At 50.0% G+C, this 22,896-nt stretch overlaps 1 protein-coding gene across 1 annotated transcript in view; it reads left to right on the forward strand.

Moving 5' to 3' along the window:
* The window catches only part of TMEM178B (transmembrane protein 178B), a 332,799-nt gene extending 311,004 nt beyond the window's left edge, over nucleotides 1-21,795 (forward strand). Inside the window, exon 4 of the mRNA XM_028106396.1 lies at nucleotides 21,542-21,795. Within this exon, the coding sequence (XP_027962197.1) occupies nucleotides 21,542-21,792 (251 nt within the window). The 3' untranslated portion in view covers nucleotides 21,793-21,795. The remainder of the gene's footprint in view (nucleotides 1-21,541) is intronic.
* Nucleotides 21,796-22,896: the final 1,101 nt, after the last annotated feature.

Genomic DNA, 22,896 nt, shown 5'->3' on the forward strand with positions numbered 1-22,896 from the left:
TGTATTACAACCTTTCTTCCAAAATCCTGAGCAGAGATTCACAAAGTACTTTATACCCTGGAATATATCTGTCTTGCCTTTCAGAAGGTGCTTATTTGAGTGTTTATTAGCATTTGAAAATTACCTTCAAAACAAAGACATTTGGGAGAGGAGACACATTGCCAGGAGGATTAAGGTGCAACCTGCACCCTTGCCTAATGTGGAACGAGGGGCCAGGGTCAGTCACTCCAGCAACGCAAGCAATGGGAGGGCTTAATTTTCACCCAAAGAGCTGGAACACATCGAAAGGAGTTGCACCCTTGCCACCCTTTGGAACCTGCCTCCATTATAGATTTGCATTTAGGGGAGAATAGGAAGCAGTCTTGGCCCTGGAAACCCAAATCTCCTCAGTGAGGGCCATGTCCGAATGCCTGTCACCTGCCCACCACACACTCAGCAAAGCCACAGTCCTCCATATTTCCCAGAACAGGGCGGTGCTTTGACATTAAATTCCCAGAAGGAAATGCTAAGACAGAAAGCAGACCCCAGAAGGAGGTGGAAAGGAGGGTAGATGGTGAAGGTATCCAAGAGAGCTCATGGGAAGAACCAGCCCTTGTCTCTTGGATGTCCCTGCCCATACATGCCCACGAGCCGCCCTCCATTCCCCGCCACCTAACTGGAGGTTGAAGTCCTTGTTCAGGAACTAGGATCCTAACTAAAAGGGAGAATTACGGTTTTATCACGAAGAACTAGTCCAGGACCAGAGGAGCCATGTGACCATTCATTCGCTCCTTCAATTTTCCCATCTGCAAGGAGGACTAATAATAGTACCTGCCAGAAGCGTAGTTGTGAGAATTATAGAGTTAACTCATGTGAAAGGCTTTGGACAATGGTTAGCATTGTTCTCAAGAAAGTTTGAGATGCTGTGTTAGCTACTTCTTTGTGAAAACAACCACCTTCAATGACACTCCACTCTCAGCAGCCCCGTACCATCACCAGCAACACCATGCAAAGACCCTGCCATGGGATGATAAAGGTGAAATCGCTTGAATTCGGATGATGTCTCTCTGGCTAAGCACCACCCTACTTATTCATTCATTCAATAAATAGTCATTGCTTGTCATGCGCCAGACCCTGTTGTTGAAGCACGGGCTAGAGCAGGGAACAGGACAAAGTCCTCATGAAGCTTACGTTCTTGTTGGAGAGACAGATAAGCAAGTACCATAAGTATATATATACGCTACCAGGTGACGGGCACGGTGGAGAAAAAGAAAGCTGGAAGGGAGGTAGAGAGGGATGGGGGCATTGCTGTAGATGAGGGGGCAGTGGGTGGGCAGAAGGCCTCTCGGGTGGTAACAGTTGAACAGAGCCTTGAATGGAAGCCTTCAATGGAAGTCTTCCATTGAATAGAAGTCTTCCCGGGAAGACTTGGCAGGATCAGTCCTTGCAAAAGGACTAGCAAGGAGAGGGGACTTGGGATGGGAATGAGCCTGTTGGGTCTGAGGAAGTGGAGCAAGAGGACAGTTCTGAGAGGAACAGAATGAGTTGGAGATTATTTCCCCAAAGAGAAGAGATATGGGGCCTTGGAGGCCATGATACGGGTTTGATTGATTGAGGGGGCATCATCTCTCATCCTGGCCTGACTTCTATCTATTTCACAGATTGCCCTGGGTTTCTTGCCTGGCTGAGCACTTGATATGATGTGGCATTTATCAGTGATCCGGCTTCCTTCTGGGGTGCCGAGAGCTGGAGCTTCTTCTACTTCCCATGGCAGTTCCTGTGAGTGGGGCGTGGTACCTGTGCCCCAGGGTGGCCAGGTCAGGTAGGGGGACTGTCATGTGCCCCTGAAAATGTTGCACTGCTGCACACCTGGGAGCATCCCTCCCCTCCAACAAGGGCCAACTACATAATTTGCGGGGCCTGATGCAAGATGAGAACCTGGGACCACTTCTATTTAGACTTTCAAGATGGTGACAGCAGAGCATGAGAGCAGGCATGCCCATGAAGCCAGGTCTGCCTCTATCCCTGTCCCACACTCACACTCCCTGACCCCAGGGCATGGCAACCGCTCACTGCAGGGGCTCCAGAGGGTTCTGAGAAATCAGGTCTTTCCTCTTTCTGCTCCCATTTCCTCTTTGCCCTAACTTAGGCCAAGTCTGCTGTGCTTAAAATCACCCCTTGTCCCTGATGACCAAATAATCACATAGACATGCGTTCCCCTTTCCTTAGATCAAAAGCTGGCTCCCCCAACGTTGCCCAAAGGCCTGCGAATAAGACGAAGCTGAGTTTGTTGCTTACTGCCATCAGGGAGAGCAGCACCTTGCAAAACTGGCAGGGTCCCGGAGCAGGAAGGTAAGGTCAGGGTTGATGGAGAATTGGAAGTTTGCTTTAAGGCCTTTATTTCAATGCAGCTGTTTGATTGAGATTGGTTGAGAATACTGATCATGTCTAGGATTGATGGAAACAGCAGGATTGGGAAAATTTTCGAGCACACACTGTTGATGTTTTCAGCGGAAGCCGATGGATCTTCTGTGAAGTTCCTGTAATGAACAGTCAAAACCAGTTACATGGGCAGGACGGACCTGGAAGTGTAAAGGAGACAAGGGAATAGCAAAGTTAGGTTACTCTAGACGCTAAGGCATGGTTTTGGTTCAGTGTCTAGGCTGAGGGTGAGGTGGATGATTTGGAGTCTCACGCAGGATGAGTGATTTCTCCACAGCCTGGTGCCTGACTGGCCTGCCTCTGCCAACACAGGCATGTCTGAATTATCCAGTGAATATAGACCAGAGTCAGGCCAGGACCCCGACACCCTAAGGTGTCCTTTTATCATGGTAACAAGACCCTGTCTTTCTTGGGGTAGACATAACATCGCTGCACTGAATTGGGGTCCTTGCTTGCACACAGTGGATTATTGGCAAGAGTGGGATGGGGGAAGGGCAGGCAGGAGATGAGAGAGAGGGCAGGGTAGCTGGAAGACCATCTCCATTACTGGGGGGGGGGGGGGAGGGTTGTGGAGAAAGAACAGATTCCTCCAGCAGCCTTTTCAGTGGAAACAGAAAGACCCAGAATGTGGTGGTGACTTCATAGTGCTTGATTGCCATGGAAACTTAGGTAATTTCTAAAGCAGCTTCAAAAGCTTCCATCCCTGTGGCTCTTCTAGGATGTTCCTACAGAGGTGTGCGAGCTTCAGGGAAAGGGAACTTGTCAGGCAAGCCTCTGGCTCTTGAAATGAGTCATAAAGCAAAGAAAAATGCTCGTTCCTGAAATAAAGGGAGAGACCCCTACTAGTGGGCATAAAAGCGGCTCCTGGGGAAACAAAATGGAGGAGCAGCTATAAATGAGGAGGAATTTCTTCTCTCCTGCCCTGGGGGGTTAAGGACAGGTGAGAAGCGGCATCAGAAATAGCCAAACCCGAGGAAGGGAGGCGGGGAGCTCTGCCCCCAAAGCATCTTGTCAGCCCTACTACTTGGATGGCTGAGTTGCATTATGTGGCCACAGGAGTCAGGGCCCCTGCTCCCTCTGCGCACCCGAAAGCTGGCATGAACTGACCTGGATCCTTGAGCTGGGGGGCAGGGCCGGGCAGCCCCCACAGTGTACAGGCAGGCACACCTCTGAGCCCAGGGCAGCACACCTGCACCTCACTGCCATGATGCTGATGATGCCCCCTATGGTTGGGGGTGGGGAGGAGCTTGGCAATCCTGGACTCTTCAGCTCTCCACTGAATGGGGGGCTGGTGACGGCCTTGAAGGCCCAGGGGTACCAGTGGGAGAATGATTCCAGGAAGGCCCTAAAGCATTACTCTGGAGAAGGTTTACGAAGATGGACCCAGAGAGATAAAGGAATTCTGCTCTGGTGGACATACTTTTCATCCTAACAGACCTTGGGCTTTGGGGACAGGTGAGTAATGGTGTGCATTTTTATCCCCCAGTATAAAATTGGAGAATGAGGGCCTGTGTGAAGCTCTTCTATGTCCCTGACATTCTGGAAGTCTCCTGATTTCAAAAATACTTTCCTGTTATCAGATCGTGTCTCATACCACGAGTCTTACTTGGGGTTTGGAAAAAGCACTCTCCCTATCTATAGAAGCCATTGGAGGATCAAGGATATCCCAGATGTGGCCGTGAAGAGGCCTGCCCATCCCCAACTTAGTGAACCATTAGAAGCCACTCATTGCACATCATTCATTAAATAAACAACCAGCTGTCAAGTACCCACTCGGTACTAGGTACTGCATAAGATAAAACCCAGTGCCTGGGAGTTGCTCACAGTCTTAGAGAAGAATCAGACACCTAGACCCATTGGTGTGAGAAAAGAGCAGTTTTCCTTTTAATGACTGACACCTTTAAAATGCAAATTAGTGAAAACAAAAGAATTCTGGGTCTGAATTTTCAGCAGGAAAGAGGGCAAGGAGAGCTTCAATCCACCCACCCAGGGAGGAGGTGCTGGCCACGCAAAAAGGGCAGAAGGGGGATCAGTTATGATTTGGGTGACCCTGGCAGTTCACAGAGCTCCAAAGGAAGGGCGAGGGAGGCCTCCATGGACTTCCAAAGGCCCAGAGGAGGCGGGTGGGAGAGGCAGAGCGGGAGAGAGGAGCCCACATTCCAGAGCATCTGTTCTCCCTCGGTGGTAGATGTTGTTCAGACATTAATGCTTTCATCTCTCCATCAGCCCTAATTTTGTAGAGCACAGACTAGGCCCAGGGAGCCACAAAGCAAGCCTGAAACTAAGGTCTTCAGGTTCATTCCCACTCTTTCTTCTCTGTTCCCGGGACGTGTGGAAGAAAAGGAAAGGCTCCTGGGCGAGCCCACCTGGGACAGAGAAGCAGCCTGAGGAATTAACCAGCCAGGCAGACAGGCTTACTCGCAAGCCTACCGGAATGGTCCTGCCCACGGGTAAGGGGCAGGCAGGTATTTGTTTGGGGGCAGGACAGGAGGCAGAGGGGTAGAGAGGCCAAGAAGGGAGTCACTTCTACTACCGGAGTGTCAACAATAGCAGTAAGTCCAGATGTGATGAGGGTCAACCACAGTTTCACCACCCGTGAGATAGTAGCTGCCTTCTAGGGTCGTGCTAAAGAAATCACTAAGAAGTGGACCGTGCTGAACATTGTCCGGCATGTAATGAGCACTTCCTACGTGTTTATTCATGTGCTTGGTTTATCACTGGCTCTTACCTTCTTTGTGGTTCCTAGTGCTTGCTTCGAGAGTTTAAGGTCGCATGGTTCCCAGACCCAGGATTCTGACTCAAGTCTATTCGACTCTCCAGGCCAGGTTTGTACTTACCATGCAGTGCTCTCTCTCAAATAAAAATTAAGTGGTATTTATGACCCTCAAGCCACTCGTGACCTGATCGGGTGAGGGAAGACCCCACACACACCTCGCATCATGGTGGATGAAGACCGTTGTTCTTGGGGTGGCAGAGAAGATAAGGCTGATTCTGTTGAAGGGAGGTTTCCTGGAGAAATAAGGAAATGAGCGTCTTCGGCCGAGAGCCTTATCTTTTCGTACGCTCTAGACAGGAGACAGAGCTTGGGGCTGTTACTCCTATAGCTCCACCACCAACCCCCCTCGTCTCTTGAAGTCTGGTTTCTGTTCCCACCATGTCTCAGAAGCTCCTTTCTTGGAGTCCTGCTTCCTCCTGGCTGTTCCGCCTGTCGCCTGTCCTCGAGCCTCCTCTTTCTGACCTCACATGGATTTACCTGTCTCTGTTGCTCAGACTCTCATCTCTTGTCTTCCATGACAACACGCTCATGATTTTTCCTTTCTTCGGTGCCTTTTCTGTTCTCTTTGCTCTTTGCTTTATCTGTAAATGTGGCCTTCAATGCTCTTTTTTCTTTTTCCCTACAAATATGTCTCCTTGTCACCAGTATCTGCTCTCACAGTGACAATGACCGCTGCATGGATGAGTCTGGAACTGGTATTGAATGGCCCATTCTGAGCTCCAGCCTCATGTTTTTAACTGTTCTCTGGACGTCTCCACCCTTCTGGAACCTCAAACATGCCTTGGACTAGACTTGTGCTTTCTCTCTCTATGGTACGCGTGTGCTTTATGTTTGTGGTGTACGTGCCAAGCGCCTGGCTTACTGTGGGTGCCTGACAAATGTCAGCTTCTGTCCTTTCCCTTCTCCCAATGAAATGAGCTGCTTTTCTTGCCTTCCACAGCACAGGAATCTGCCAGTCACCTCTGAGTCATTGTTCACTTTTCCAGTATCACCCCTACCTTAGCATCAACTGTCAGCACCTGCCAGTATCTCCTTTGCCATATTCTTTGTGGCTCTCTCGCTCATGTCCATTCCCTGAGCGCTACTGGGGCCCTTAGTACAATGCTAGTGTCGGCCAGTCATTTAGCCCTGGGTGGACGTCTGTGTCCCCAAACTCTGAGCCTCCATCTTCTTATCTGTAAAACTGAGGGGGTGTCGCCTACGCTGTGTGGTTTTTGTGTGGATGAAATGAAACAATATGTAGGAAAAGCATCTAGCAGAGGATGTGTATCGCATAAATGTTCATCTCCTGACTTTCCACTTAATTCAACCTTTATACACCATTCTGTCTTTCTAAAAATACGCCTCCTGCCATGTCATTTCTCTGATGGAAACATTCTGGGGTTCCATGTTGCTTATCGAGTAAAGGTCAGCATCGCCAGCCTGGAGTTTAAGTTGGCCACAATCTTGCCCCAGCCTCACCTTCAGCCACACGTCCTGTACTCCCTCCACACCACCTGCTGTCGCCTCCCTCCGTGCCACCCCACTCGGCCCGATGAAGTCCTCTGCTTCCTCAAGGCTCAGTGCGCACTCAGCATCTTCTAGAAACCTTTTGAATCAGCTTAACTAAAAACCAGACTCTGCCTCTGAACTCAGGCATCACTTTGTACCATCTTGATGGCACTTACTTCATTGTGAATATCTCTGGGAGCAGAGATTGCGATAATTTCCTATGTTCCCTCTGGGTCAGAGTCTCCATGGTAGCAGGGGACCTCTTCCTTGCTGGCTCCTCCAGTGGTCATTTAAAATAAGTTTTAAATCTTAATATGGTTTCTGGTAACTTTGACGTATTGGACTTGGGTCCTTTCTGCTAACGTAACAAAAATTAAAGTCAGGACCATCTTCCTCCAACAGTCTTTCAAATATTTGAAGACTGTTCTATAGCACTTCTTAATTATCTGCTTTACAAACTAAGTGCAACTCACTAAACATTGAGTGCCTACTGCATGCTAGGCATTGTGCTAGCATCCAGGACACACAGATAAGGACATGGATGGTCCCTGTCCTTAAGGGCCACCCAAGCAGTGGTGGAGAAAGAGTGGTGGGTGCCGTAACAGAGGGGCTGTGGGTGCCCAGAGAAAGAGGACCTTTCTGTGCCAGGGACTCCAGAGCAGCCTCAAGAGGGGCTAGAGATTGAGGCTGAAGGAAGAATCAAGTCAACTTGCCCTTAACTGTTGCCCTCCAAAGGCTTTTATGCCATCAATCAACTGAACCTGGACTGAGGCCACTTTCTAGAAGCAGTGTGCCAAGTCTTTCTTTATTCGTTCTCATTTAGGACTTCACATGTCATTAATACATTTCTGTTTTTCTCTTTCTCTGTGTAACTAAGCTCTGTCGTGAATGAAGCAAAAAAGAATCCTTTTTATCTAAAAAAAGAATGCGTAAGCAGCTTTATGTGAAGGTAAAATGTAAATCTAGTGTGACATTTGACCCCCCCAATTTCGGCCCTGGGCGGGAAGGAACGCCAATAGCTGTGTCCTTCGCGCTCCTCCCCCTAACAAAACCTAGGAATTTCTTAAAGATCCCACCATACTTCCAGGCTACAATTTATTTAATGAAAGTACCCCCTCTGGCTCAGCTCTTACCATTTTCAGACAAGTGCCATTGCCATCACATTTCCCAGAAGCCTCTGGGTCCAGCTTTTTATGGTGCCTGAGCCCGTATGGCCAAGGGGCAGTTGGACAGTTATCTCCCGATCTCAGCATTCCCATCGGGGCCCATAAAGTAGGAAAGCTCTCTCTTCAGGAAGACACGCCACCTTTCAAGACTCTATTTCCCAAGGGAGAAGAGGGAACTGACTTCTCGGCTGAGGCTGGCCAAGAGGCTGAGCTTATGAGGCCTAGCACCATCTGGGTCCCCTGCCCCTGCTTGCTTCTCCACGTGGGCAGCATTCCCAGGTCGAGGCCTATTTGTCTCTCTTTTCTGGGCCTACCAGTGTGAGTCAACACTTCAGGGTGAGTGTATCTGCTTTGCAAACCCGAATGTCCCCTTAGGCGAATCATCCTAAAATGTCAGCCTGGGGGAAAGTATGGGTGCCCTTGAATGTGGCCAGGGGTCAAGCCACAGTTGCCATGCTATAGCCTTATCAGTAATAAAGCTGACGTGTTTTTGCCCTGTTGGCCTCCTTTCTGTGACTCTTTTCTCACGAGAGTATGAGTTCGGAAAGCCAAGATGAGTAATTATCATCCCCGAAATCTCCAGGATAGGTGGAAAGAGGTGCCCAGGTTGAGACCCATGGATGAGCCAGGAGGAGCTGATGGGAGGGGAGGACCCTTTCCATGGGCTGGGGTCCACACTGAGCTGCTGGGGGTCCTCTTCTGACCACCAGCTTGCTCTGTCCACTTAGCTTCTGGCCAGCTGCGAAGCTACAGTCTTACTGAAAGAAAGTTAAAGCTGTGATCTTGACTCATTTCCTTTCTAGACCTCCCCACCCTACACCTGCTAGGAAACTCCTGTTCCTCCGCAGGAGCTCACCCCCCTCCGTGGCACAAGTAAGGAATGAAGCTGTGTACAGGTTATGAAAGGTCTTCCAAGTTCTCTGAAGAATTCAGCAGTGAGAGTTTTATTATCTGAGCCATGAGTCTGAGTGGTTCCCAGAACCTCCTCGGGGCCGCCTTTGGTCACGACGGAGGTTCTTCTCCCAACCTAGTCGATGGGTCTTACTGAAGCACCACTGTGTATAGGGGAAGAAGAGGACTTCTCTGCTTATAATGCTTACAGTCCAGCCCCAGAGACCATCCACATGCACGAAAAATGAGAGCCGACATAACAAGCAGCCAAGGCGTGGATTTGAATCCTGGCTCCCGTACTCACTAGCTGTGTGACCTTGGGCAATCTCCTTAACCTCTCTGTGCCTCACGTTCCTTACCCACACCTCATAAGGTCGCTTGGAGGATTAAAAGAGCTAACATGTGTAAAGCACTTGCAACAGTGCCTGCCACGTTGTAAATATTACATATCAGTATTTGATCCATATAAAACTATATATGTATTCAGTGACCCAGCGGTGAGGTGACATCAGCTCAGAGGAAGGCCAGCCCAAGCTAACAAACGTGCCAGGCATATGGAGACATAAACCAAACCAGGTGGCAACCTTGCCTGATCTTCTGGCTACCACCCCATGCCTCTTCCTGTCCTAATTAACATGGCATTGGCTCGGATCGGAAAGGGTAGAAGCCTGAGAGATTTCTTTCAGGAGCCAATTTCTTCCAGACACTCAAATAGCTGGGCCCCCATCCTTCCACATTTAAAATCAAGGCAATTTAGAGCAGAGCCTCATATGCACACTGATGTCGAGTAATGACATCTAATGGTCTCATCCAGCAGCCCTTCTGTGCATGTCAGGAGGTGAGCAGCAGTGTCTTCTCTCCAGGTGGCTTGTGTTTGACAGAATAACTGGCAGCCCATCCTAGAGCAGTTCAGAGAGAATGGAACCATCTCACCCCCATACCAAGAGTCAGGGCATCACTTAACTGGAAGGATCACAGAGATCTGGCCCTTCCCTCTGTGTATTGCATGGTTGAGGGATCACTGCCAGAGATGAGGTGATCTGCCCACTTCATGGGCCAGGGATGGGACCAGAACTCAGATTTCCTGATTCTTGGTGGAGTTCTCTTTCCACCACGCACATCCCCGTTGGCTGTAGGTCTCCTACCAGGAAGTGGGTGTAGACTGCCTTAGTGTACCTCTGGGCCAGGAGAGCCTTAGACCACCAAGACAGGAATTCCTACGTAATGATAGGTCTACTTGTGCTGGGCTTCCTACTGGCCCTGGGGGGTGATGTGGCTTGTGTACTACTTAGGAAGATCAATGACCAGAGCAACCAAGAAGCTGTAGCATCAGTGATGGTCTGCAGCAGGTTTTGAATTACTTCCAGCCTTGTCCCGAGCAAGAAACCCAGGACAAGATTGCCCTCCACCCTAGAGATTCTCCACGTTTGCTCTGCGGACCATTGTCATCCACCAGAAAGGGTTGGCCTACAAAGAGAAGGAGAGAACAGAGAAGCAGCGGCAGGAAGATGGCATGTGCTAAGTGGCTTTACTCTTGGAAGCTCACTGTTCACAGCTTGAGAATGTTCCTTTCTGCACAGCTGTAGATGCCACTCTCAGTTTAGTTAGGAAGCCAGTTGGATCCTACCAATTCTCAGCTCTGAACCAAGACCCAGATGGATAGGAAGCTCCAAAGATTCACATTGAGAAAGATGTGATGCTGTACTCTTGGTTCATTGTCTTTCTAGAACTCTTCACGCATACATAGATGCCCATCATATGGAAAACTCATAGCTCACCACAGACCACCCACCTCTGATTTTCCCAACTTTTTGCTCCATGAAGCATGAAATATCCCAGGGCAGGTGGGCAAAAGTGGAGTGGGCCAGTGGTGACTTTTTCTGGGGGATTTTTTTTTAATGGGGGCAGTGGGAGCAAGTATAATGGATAGTTCTCAGATGTTTCTGCAAACAGTCCAGGTTTTACGGCAAAATCAGATATTTGCTCTGTCGCATATGCTTTGGGACCTCTAGTAAATTATTTAGCTGGAGATTACATGTGGGTCATATAATGTATGTTCTGTGCCGCACGTATTTGCACACGTTTGTGATCACGGCCTCGAGGTACAGAAGTTACAACACCTGAGACTTGGTTTGAGTCAGCGGCCTATGTCTGAATGAATCTGTAGGATCTCAGAATGGCTTCCCTGTGAGAAAGAATGGTGGTAGTGTTTTAACCAAAAAAAAAAAAAAAAAAGGAAACTGTACTCTGTAGACTAAAAATGATAAAAAGATAACTCTTAACAGCCCACTGTATACTAGGTGTTTAATAAATGAGTGTGGGAGAATTCTAGACGCCGCCCCTATATGCCAGAGGAACCAGGTCAGAAGCTTTGTGGCAGCTTGAAAAGGTCCCCAGCTCCTGTTACTTATGGATTCCCAACACTGCTATTGGGGCTGCTTCCTTTTACCCATCCTGGTTGAACCACAGGCTTACAGGCTTCTCCACCAATGTCATCATGTAACCCTTGCTAGACACTGTAACCTCTCTGAGCCCGAAGATAAGTTCCGTTACTGAGGAGGATCTGTCTCAGAAATGTATTCTGAGATCTTCCAAATCCTGTGGTTCTGGTTCCACAAAGTCCACAGAATCAAGAGTCCTGAGTGAGTCCTTCCTCTGGGAGCAATTGCTTCCTGGTGTGGCATTTACCCTGGGGCGGGGCCGGGGCCTGGGGGGAACGTGGAATGGGTGATGGAGAGGAAAACAGCAACTTCATTTTTTTCTTGTCCTCCAGAACAATTTTTCCTCACCCTCACTTAAAGCCTTCCATTTCTAATATTATACCTTATGTATAGAAAGCAATTTCAACTTCTGTAAGCCTTTTCACATTTATTATCGCTTTTCAAAATAATCCTGCAGAGAGGGTATTATTCCAGTGCAGAGTTTCAGTGAATATAAAAATGCTTCCTGAAACCCAAGGTGCCCAGTGAAACATGGGTAGGTGCGCACATGTGTGGGCACGCATGCGCACACGGGCAGGTGCACAAACCCCTCAGCCATCAGAACGGTTTAGGAGGAGGAAAAGGTTGGGAGGACAGGGCGTGGCATCAACTTCATTCCCCTCTATGTTTCAAAGCCCGTATTTTCACTTGAAAGCCCGAAAGCCTGGAAGTCCATTTCTTCTAGTGACATGGAGTTCGTGCTCAGTGCTGCGTGTGATGCTGAAGGAGACATCACTACCGCACCAGTTCTGGAGAAAGTGAGGTCTAGCTGAACACAAACTAAAACAGAGAACAAGAAGGGGTCCCTATAATTGTCAGGTCACCTGTTCCAGACCAAAAAACTTTGTGGATTCAGAAAACATATGAATAATCTTGAGCTGGGCATACTCGGAGAAGGCTTCTTGAGAGATGGGATTTGGCTTAGACCATCAAGGCTAGCTGGACTCTGCGTACACCAGGTGGAGGATGGAAATGTCCAAGTCCAGTCAAGGACATCGGACAAAGGTTCCTTGACCTTAGTAAATTCCCATCACAAAAAGCACTTGAACACCACCGGTGCCCTCTTCCATTTGCTTAGCCCTTGAGATGTTTGCACAAGTTTGCGAAGGCTCTGTCTTTGGTGGAGAGGCCACGGAGATATGGATGTTGTGATCAAATCTAAATCGATACCCAAAAGAAAAAATGGATTGGTGGGTACTGAGTGGCAGCAAGCATAGATACATTGGTGAGGAAGACTAGATGGGGAAAAACCCCAGAAGATGCCCAGCAGCTATTGTTTCCTATGGCTAGGTTTAGATACCTGTTGTAGCCTCAGGGAGGCCATGAAGTCTGGAAACAAAGATGGTCTTATTTTATCATGGATTATAATGTTATGGTAATAAGCCATGTATTATGTATTCACCTGTTACATTAGATTGCTAGGGCTGCCGAAACAAAAAAAAAAAACCATAGACTGGGTGGCTCAACCAAGAGAAATTTCTTTTCCCACAGCTCCGGAGGCTGGAAGTCCAAGACCAAGGCATCAGCGGGGTTGTCTCCTCTGAGGCCTCTCCCTCGGCTGGCAGACGGGCTACCTTCCTGCTGCCTCTTCCCTTGGCCTTCCCCAGAAAGACACCTTTCTGGTGTCTCTTTGTATGTCCTCATCTCCTCCTCTTGTAAGGACACCAGTCAGTTTGGATTAGGGAACCCCTCCCCAACAGCCTCGTTTTAACGTTATTAGCTCTGTGACAGCCCTATCTTCTGTACGGTCACATTCTGAGGCACAGGGGTTAGGGCTGCACCATAGGAATTTCTCGAGGCCACAATTCTGTCCCTGACATCAGTGCTTCCGGATTTGGTGGCCACCCTACAGGGTATGTGAAAACAAAGGCATAAGGCTCCAGGTTCTAGGTTGGGAATCTGGAAGCGTTGTCTTGAGAACCAATGCCAAGCTGTATGCATGGGCCAGTTCCTTTCCGTGCTGGAGTTGGGGATGTTGCATTAGGGGGGTATAAGCGTGCCTAGACATAGAGCAGCCTTGTAGCACGTAGACGCACCCTGCTTGCCTGGGGTGGGGGGGTTGGGGGGGGCGGCACTCCTGCAGTGTCTCCGCCTAGAGCGTTTGCGGAGTTTGCAGAATGATGGATGATTTTGTCCAAACTCAGGGCGCCATGCCTTGCAGGGTGTTCTCGGAGCCTGTCACTGCTCCATGCCTCATCCCAACAAACCCCTAAGGCACCTTGGATGTGAAACCCCACGTGGGCTGCCTGTTGGCTGCTGCTGATGCAATGGTGTATAATTCAACAGTAATTTATATTCCGTGCAGGTCTGAGCAAAGCTATAAAGTGCTCTTGAGAGCTAAATGCTGCCGAGGCATTTAATCTCTGCAAAGGAAGGGCTTAGTATACATCAGCTTCCTAGGATGCAGACGCTGCTGTTGGAGGAGGAAGGACCCTTTTTCTGTTTGCCAATTTGCTTCTTTGTGGTGTTAAAGACCAGAGGGGGCTCGCGGGGGAATGTGTGAGGGAGGACTGGGGCTGCTGCTTAGACGTCCCTGACCCCTGATGCGCACGCCCACAAGGGCACGTCTGCAGCCACCGCTTTGCAGCACGCTGGTGGGCTCGGGTCAGAACAGAGGCCCTTTGGCCACGAAGCAACAAGGGAACGGACGAGCGAGGGCTAGGGATACACAGACGTCATTCCTCCTTCCCAGGAGCAGAAAATGTCACGCAGATGGATTTCCTACCCTAGAGAGCTGCAGGAATGATACTCCAGTGAAGTTTTGGGCACCACTTGGTCACATAAGGAATGGATATTTGGGAAAGTGCCTGTGCACACAATATATAACTGCCCTGCATTCCTGTGAGAACCTTCTCGAAGCTCTCGGTTTCCTGGCTGATGGCTTCTTGAATTAGGAAGAGCATTTTTGCTGCCTAACCTGAGACCTCAGTGTTGATGCTCTTTGTACACAGGGTCCATTGCTGGGGCATTACTCACACGGCTTCTCGGACAATCCCTGAAGGGGATCATACCCCCGCCATCCTGTGTGTGCTCATATAGCAGCGGCCCCACGGGAGGCCCTGCCCACACCTCACACACCTGCATTCCGTGCTCAGGAGTGGGCTGAGCAGGGGGTTAACACCAGGACTCTAAATATTGGCTCTAAGACTATTGAGCTTTAAGGTGGTCCTGGGGTGGGACCATTTTGGGGCTGCTGATTAAGTGTTCCTTGGTGACATCTCAGGGTGGTAGAGGAGTTAGCTGCCCCAAAACCATGTAACCCCAGTGTGGCATGTCTCAACATAAGCAACACATTCCAGGCATCCACGTGTCCCTCCTCGCTGGGTGAGGACATGATGGTCAATTTAACTTACAAGCAAGGATTCATCAGTCCCTGTGGCAGTACCACCAAAGGGCGCCGGAGTGAAGGACAGTGAAGGAACCTGCAAGGGTGACTGATCTGTCCCACGTAGCCCAGGACTTTCCAGTTTTAGGATGGAAATCCCACATTCCAGGGCCACACCCCCACCCCCACTACCAACCCCCAGGCAAACGAGGATGGATGATCACCCTACTAGGGAAGCAAGATTTGGAAAGAGTAAAGAAGTCAGGAGCTTAAGGGAATTGGGGTTTGTGGGGAAAGCGCTGGAAACCTGTGCGTAGCCAAGGCTATACCTTGACCATTCTGTGTCGCTGGGGGTTGGGGACACATAATTACGGAGCATAGGATATCAAATAATACCACACGATCCTGTGACTCCATCCCGTAGCGGTGGCATCTCCAGTCAGAGAGGTGGCATCTCCAATCAGAGAAGAGGGTGAAGTGGCCCGAAGGAGTGTGTTACGTGGGACGAGAGCTTGGGAACCTCAAGTCTGCCAAGACGAAAGGAGGATGAGAAGCCCCTGCAGGAGACGGGGCGGGACAGAGAGGTGGCACGAAGCCGCGATCAAGGGGCAGCTGGGAAACTGAGGGAGGAGATACCAAGCAGGGGGAAGTCATCAAACAGCTGAGAAACTGAAACTCGGGGGTGGGGTCTGGTGGGGGGGGGCCTGGAATCTAATATCTGGCAACCCCGGGAAGCGCTAATTAGAGATGACAGCGATGTGGAGGAGGTGGATGGGGAAAGCTGTGTTTGGTGTTGGAACGGGAGCTGGGAGCTGGCAGGCGGGCGTGCAAACCGGTTCCTCTCCCACCCCCACTCGAGCCTCAGCTGTGCCTGGAGCGGAGGGGGCTGGCGATGGAGTGGGCAGCAGCCCAGGAGCCCCGCAGGCCCTGTCCTCCTCAGCCGCGGCCCATGGGACACAGACCGGTGGGACCAGGCCAGGGCTGTGGGTTTGCAAAGTCACGAGTCCTGAAGAGCTTCAGGTGGGAGCTTCATCAGAGGAAGCAGGTGGCGTGTTTGAAGAACCAGAAGGAAGCATTATGTTTGCCTCGTTCCTTCCGCCTGTTGGCCATCCTTCCCACTCCCAGGTGGGGTTCGCAAGCAGGGACACTAGAGGGGTCTGGAGGCCGCTGTTCTCTCGGAGCCGGAGGATCTCCCAGCACAGCCTGTCGTCTGCGTCTCTTCTGGCTGGACTTCCTGAGCTCCGGAGTCCATGCGAGTGAGGGTCCTGGCACAGAGAAGGGCAATTAGATTTCACTTCTCGTTCCAACCGGCTGGCTACTTGGGGCTGCCTGGAGGGGCAGGGCTGAGTCGGAGTCTGAGGCCCCTCCCAGGACCAGCGGCAGTGAGGGCTGAGACTGATTAGCTTTTTCTGCCAAAGGCGTAGACTTGCAACCACGGGAGCAGCCCATCAGACTTTACTCTCCAATGCTTAGTCCCTGTAATGGCCTCTGTGAGGTCCCCTTGCAAATGGACAAGCCCGGTGCTTTTCAAAAATGTTGAAATCACTGGACTCCTTTCTTCAAATGAAATTTCACACGGATACAGATCAAAGCAGGGCTATTCTGGCCAAAGAGAGGAGAGAGAGCTGGAGCCTCTTCTCCCTCTCCCAGGGACAGCTCCCGAGACAACAGCTGGAAAACCACTGGGGGAGGCACTATTTTAGGAGGAGGCCAGGGAGGATGTCTCTGGGAGGATGACGTTTGAGGAGTCAAGGTGAGAAATGAGGCCAGATAGGGAGGCAGGGTCCACTCGGGTAAGGAGTGTGGGTTTCGTTCTGAGCGTGATAGGAAGCTTATTGGAGGGTTGTAAGCAGGGGAGAGGATTCTGATCTGATTAAATTTTAAAAATATCACTGGCTACTCTACGGGAGCAAGAACAGAAGGCAAGCTAGCAGGGGCTTGTCACAGCAGCTCACGTAGTAAAGGACAGACGCTGGACTAGGCTAGAGCAGTGAGCGTTTTGGAGCTGAGAGGCACAGGGACGGTGGTATGTGGGCATGCCTTCTCATCTCTTCGTAGAGACCCGGGACAGAGGGGCGCTGAGGGTGAGGGAGGGACGCTCTCCAGACCAGGGGAGGACCCCCTTCTGTGTGCCACCTGGGGGGAATCCTGTTCCATCCTTTCAGAACCCTGCATGACACCTGCCGCTTCTCACAGCCAGGTCCGGAGCACACAGCAGAGCCTGGCTCCGGAAGGAAGGGCTTGGGGCAGACTTCTTCTCACGTGACTGCTGTACTCTGACTATAGTTAGTCTTGGAGTCTGATTGGAATAAGGCCCAAACCGCAAGCCATGGGGGGAATTATTAAGAGGATGTGACTATATATTATTCCTTGGATCCTCACTTAGGTCTCAGTAAGTGCTCGTGGAGAATAAAATGACAGATCCTGAAGACCTAGCCCCACAGGCTCCGGTCTGCTGCTGTGGCGGGGGGGGGGGGGCGGGGGGAGCGGAGGACCTCACACTGTTCTTTGGGTGAATGAAGAGGAGGCCACCGTCCTTCAGCTGAGGCAGGGTTTCCACAGAGGCTTTCAGCATCCGTGGTAGTTCCACCAGAGAACCCGAGAGCTGTGGTGACAGCAAGGGGTGGGGGGCATTCTGCACCCCACACCCCCCAGTTAGTCACCGGTTTACAGGTCTAAGAGTTGCGTTCCTCACCTGAGAAAACTGGGTCGGGCAGGGTCCTCGTCCACCTTTGTCCCCCATCACATTCTCTACTCTCCGGGACCCTGGTCAAATCCGCCTTGAGGTGGGTTGTCAGAGGACGCTGCTGACAAACATGGCAACAAGTTATCCATTTAGTCCATTTAGCGAGGATCCACCATATACCTGCATACATCCATGTCTTTTCTTTTTTAAGATTTATTTATTTGAGAGAGAGAGCGCGCACGCACAAGCAGGGGGGAGGGGCAGAGAGAGGGAGAGAGAGAATCCCAAGCAGACTCCGTGCTGAGCACGGAGCCCAACAGGGGGCTTGATCCCAGAACCCTGAGATCATGACCTGAGCCGAAATCGAGAGCCGGCCACTCAACCGACTGAGCCACCCAGGCGCCCCTGCGTATTTTCATTTCTAATTCTTAATACACATTTTCAAGTTTGAATCTAGAAGCGCAGAAGTATGTAAAATGATCAGTCCTCGATCGTAACGGACAACAGCAGCGTCATGTGGAAGCTAACAGCACGTGCTCCAGCCCTGCCCTCTTAGTCACACAGAACTTCCCAACAAGTAGCTTAGATGACTGTCTCAGAGGGCTGGCTTTGGTGAGGGCCCTAGAAGTGTTCCCCCATCGAGGGGAATATTGACAAGAGCTAACGAACAGAAACTTTAAAAAGATTCCAAAGTCACAGGACAATTGTCAGGAAGGTAAGGCAGGAAGATCCCCCAATTAACTCCATTAACATAACACAACAAGATGTATTCTGTCAATAAGCTGGGCCATTTCCAATTGATAATCAGGTCCACACGGACCTCATCTCCTTACTCTCGATTTATCAAGCACATCTCTTCTGTCCTGTCCTTGCAGAACTTGGCAGAACACACCGTTAAAGCAGTAGATAGCGAGCTTTTGCAGCTACGGGCAACTTGGGAAGATCAAAAGTTCTGGAGGTCAACCTTCTCCCCCAGAACAAATCACTGGATTTAATCAGGAGGATAGAGCACCTTTGGATGGGAAGAAATGTCTCCATTTTTTAAAGCATCCTATGTAGATACGATTTATATAAAGTCCTTGGGTGACTTCCTCACACACACAGCTTCAACGTATAAGATTCAGTCCACATCTCTAGCTCAGAACTTTTTTTTTTTAAGATTTTATTCATTTATTTTAGAGAGAGAGCACGAGCAGGGGAACCGGTACAGGGAGAGGGAGGGAGAATCTCAAGCAGACTCTGAGCTGCGTGCAGAGCCCGACACAGGGCTGGATCCCATGACCCTGAGATCATGACCTGAGCCGAAACCAAGAGTCAGATGCTTAACGAAGAGTTGGATGTTTAGCCACCCAGGCGCCCCTCTAGCTCAGAACTTTCTATCAGGCTCCAGATCCATGGTTCCGAGCGCCTTCCAAGGGCAGCTCAGATTTGACCTCAGCACGCACGCATGCATGCACACACTCACACACTTCCTGTCCTACATCTAAATTTTAGTAAATGATATCTGCATACTCAGGTTCCGGAACCAGGCAGTGAAAGAAGCATACTTGAGGCACAGCAGGCCAGCTCTGGTTTGTTGGAATGTGGATTATTTGCACTTGCAGCCTGTCACTTTCTCTCTGGCCACGCCCCACAGGCTGCGCCTTCCTTCTGCACCACCTCTGCTCCTTCCTTCACCCGGCTCTGTTACACAAAGGCCCTCTGCCCTAATGCGAGGGTCTCACCAGCTTGATCGACAGAAATCAGCCGAGGGACTTTTGAAACCAAAAGATTCCCCCCAACCTCTGCCCCAGGAGATGCTGACTCCGCAGGACCAAGGTGGGACCTAATCCACCATGGACACCATAGAATTCCGTCTGAACCCCAGTGCACAGCAGGAGGGGCAGGGCTGCTTCGTAACTCCCCGAACTTTGGGACCCCTGTTCAGGCAGTGATGGTGCCATCTGTGTTTGTGCATGCTTGGGCACACACACACACACACACACACACACACGCACTGTGCACAGATACATACACAAGCGCCTATCCGTACACAGAAACACATGTGCATGCACACGTACACACATGTTTTATATCTGGGGCACCTGAGCCCAGGTCATCCTAAGTGCATGGCTTTTGGTCGCCTCCATAAGGAATATTCACTGAACAGTTACTCACTGCGCCCTGCTCCCTCCACGCCAGCACCCCCCTCCCTTCCTCCTGGCCCTTGCAGCAGGCTCCTTAGTGGTCTTTGGGAGTGCAGATCAGAGCTGCCAGAGGAACTCAACAACTTCAGTCACTCTGCGGTAAGCTTGGACCTCTCAGCTCAAAGAGCAGTGTTCACTGGGTACCTCGGGCTCGTGCTGGCTCCCCCACGGCCACGTGTCAGAAGCACCCTTCACCACGTGCACATCTTTATAGTGACATCTTTGTTGCCAGGTGGGATTCCTTTCTTAATCCAAAATGAAATCACTAAGTCAAAGGTGAGAATGTTTTGAGGATCACTTTCCTGTAAGGAAATACCAGCTTACACTTACTTCCCCTGGAGTCCATGTGTTGGTCCATGTTACTGCTCCCTCACTAGTTTTGGAAATAATCATTAAAAAACAAAGCAAAACAAAAACCAAAACTCAGCTGATTTGATTATGTTCTGTTACTACAGTTTTATTTTTCAAGTCTTTGGTTATTGGCAAAATTGAGCATTTTTCACTTGTATTGCTCATTTGTAATTTTTTCCCCTCTGTCCTCTGAACTTTGGACTATTAAGTTTCATCTTTCTCTACTAAAACCTTTTCCCGACTTAGTGGTTCCCAAAGTGTAGTCACTGGACCAGCAGCATCAACATCACCCAAGACCTTGTTAAAAATCCAAATTCTCAGGGCTTCTCCCACACCAGGCCTACTAACCAGAAACTGGGGGCGGCGGGGGGAGGGGGGGTAGGGCCCAGCCCTCTGCTTTAACAAGCCGTCCAAGCCTCCAGACTACCCTATCGCAGACAGAGTGGTAGAGAATTCATCTTGAGCCCAGGTACATAACAGGAGGGACCCACCTTGCCTGAATTAGCACAGAGGATGAGACTGCACACTCTGGAACTAGCCTGCCCGAGTTCATAGCCTGGGTCTACCAGTTACTAGTTGTGTGATTCCAGACAGATGGTTTAACCTCTCTGGGCCTCAATTTCTTCAATCAAATAGGGACAGGGACAAGCCGCCACTGTGGACATTGAAATGATCGCACGCTCGTGGGCCTGAGGCCTGCAATAGATGAGGTCGGATCTTAAAGAAACTTGACCATCAGGAAGCAGGAGGTCTTATAATAAATATAATTATAATGCCCCGTACTCTTGTTCCCACCCCCTAAAATTCTTCCTTCCGCCAACCCAACCCAGCCTTCTCAGACTTCACAGGTCCTTCCTCCCCTATCAGGGCTGTCAGAAGGGCCGTGAGACACAGCCAATATTGAGAATAGCTCTTGAACTCATTTTGGGGATGCCACTTATCTCTAATGGTTAAAAATGGGTTTATAATTCTCATTTTTATAACATTCTGTGTCTTAAAGCAGCCTTCTCATTGAAGGTTCCTAGGAGTCATTTTTTTTTTTTTTTTAAAGAGGAGTTCCCCTCGTTCACTAAGTTTGTGAAATACTCATACGGCTAGGTTAGATGCATGAGCTCATGCTACTGTGGGTGATAAATCTTCACGGGCGAGAAGTTGCGTACAGAGTTTCCCGGAGATTTGGACTCTGCTGCCACTTTGTGAAGGAATATCTCCTAGGGTCAGTGTTCCATGGAGAACACTTTGGGGAATGTTGTCTTGCAGGAGAAGGAAAACCCAGTGTTGTATAAGAACATTTTATGTAGGAGAGAATAGAGATAGTTTTTCTCTTTAAAAAAGTAGCAAACGGGAGAGGGGCGGTGTTTTTTGTGTCTCCCCAAAAAAGACTGAATTTTCAGTGCTTTAGAAAAATGAATTGAATCCCCTTCTTCTGCCCCACTACACACCCTACATGAGACTCTACTGTGGTACTCATTTAGTATTTTCCCACAGGAGAGACTTGCCAAGTTTTTCCAAGACCAGGCAATTCTTGGAGAGCAAGGAAGCCATGATCTCTTCACGCTAGTCTCCTCTCTGTGAATATTTCCAGATATTGATCTTGTTTGCAGGTGCCTTGTACCTGGGTCTTCTCATCTTTCCTACTCAAGAGAATTGAAAATGCCATCAACCTCACTTCTCTCTCTCTCTTTCTCTCTCTCTCTCTCTCTCTCCCCTTCCCTCTTCTCCCCCCTCTCCCTCTCCCTCACCCCGTGTTCCCTCCCTCGCCCTCCAGGAACCTTCTGCATCATTTCACTGTGCACCTGTGTGGCTGGAATCAACTTCGAGCTGTCACGCTACCCACGCTACCTGTATGGACTCCCTGATGACATCAGCCACGGCTACGGATGGTCCATGTTCTGTGCGTGGGGGGGCCTGGGCCTCACACTAATCTCGGGATTCTTCTGTACCTTGGCCCCTTCTGTCCAACCTGTCCCGAGGACCAACTGCCCTAAATCCAGACCCGAGAATGGGACAGTGTGCTAAAAAACAAACCCATACATATATATATATATATAAATATATATATAATATACATATATAAAACAAAACTAACTCAAGATGATGCCAGTGCCAAGGTAGAGTTGAGTTGGCCCAGGCACCCGCATCTCGTCGGACTTTGTGTTGCCTCATCTCCAGGATGGGGAAAGCGTTCCCGTCATGTGGCTCTTCCATCCCTTCTTAACTTTTGGCTCCATGGTTTCTTGAAGACAGAACGAACATCACCCCCCCGTGGTAGTGTCCTGATTCCCGTCCCTCACAAGGATGGGGTGGTGGGCCGGGAAGGGACATGTCGCCAGTGGTGTCTGAAGCGGCACGGATGTAGAGAAGGTGGTGCCGTCCATTGGGCCCGCAGTGAGGACACCACCCCAACACCGATCATATCGCAGAGAGACAAAGCCTGTACGTAGTTCATAGAACGTAACCAGATCTTTGAGGTCATTTGCAGAGCCACTTCTCTTGACCTTCCTGTTCTGGTTCCCTTCCTGGCCCACCAGCGACACACGAGAAGTGGAAGAGAAAACAGCGCGAGAAGGAAGTTTTCTCTTCGTTGCCAAACTTTTGGACCAAGCTTTAGAGGTGGGAAGGGGGGGAGAACAATGTGCTGAGAGGCAAGATCCACGTCAATAAAAGGACACTTCAGTGGATGCTCAGAAAACCCAGTCTTACCTTCCAGCTGCCTTATACCCAGTTAAACAAGAGGCCGCCCTGCCCCTGACCACACCTGCCGTCCTGCTCGGGCAGACTGGAGCCTTGGAGTAACGCTGTGACGTGTGCGCGCGCGCGCGTGTGTGTGTGTGTGTGTGTGTGTGTGTGTGTGTGTGTGTGCGTGCGCATGCAAGATGACTCCCGGTGGTTTCCTTTTTTTCCTTTTCACCTTTTAAAATCGAAATACTGCATCATGACTGTTGTCTCCATCATTTGTGGTGGTTTTGCGGCCCAGGGCGGAGGCCCAAGACCAAGGGAGAATAACGAAGGGGCAAGCCAGTGCGGGTGCCCGTTCCGTAGCTTCGGATCCCTGGCGTGTGTGCGTGTGGTGGATGTTCTGGTTTTAGCGTTTGTGTTGTATTTTTCTATTATTTGTAATGT

The sequence above is a fragment of the Eumetopias jubatus genome, unplaced genomic scaffold (genome assembly GCF_037043125.1).
Source record: "Eumetopias jubatus isolate StellerSeaLion01/CBP00866 unplaced genomic scaffold, mEumJub1_p1.0 scaffold_14, whole genome shotgun sequence".
NCBI lineage: Eukaryota > Metazoa > Chordata > Mammalia > Carnivora > Otariidae > Eumetopias > Eumetopias jubatus.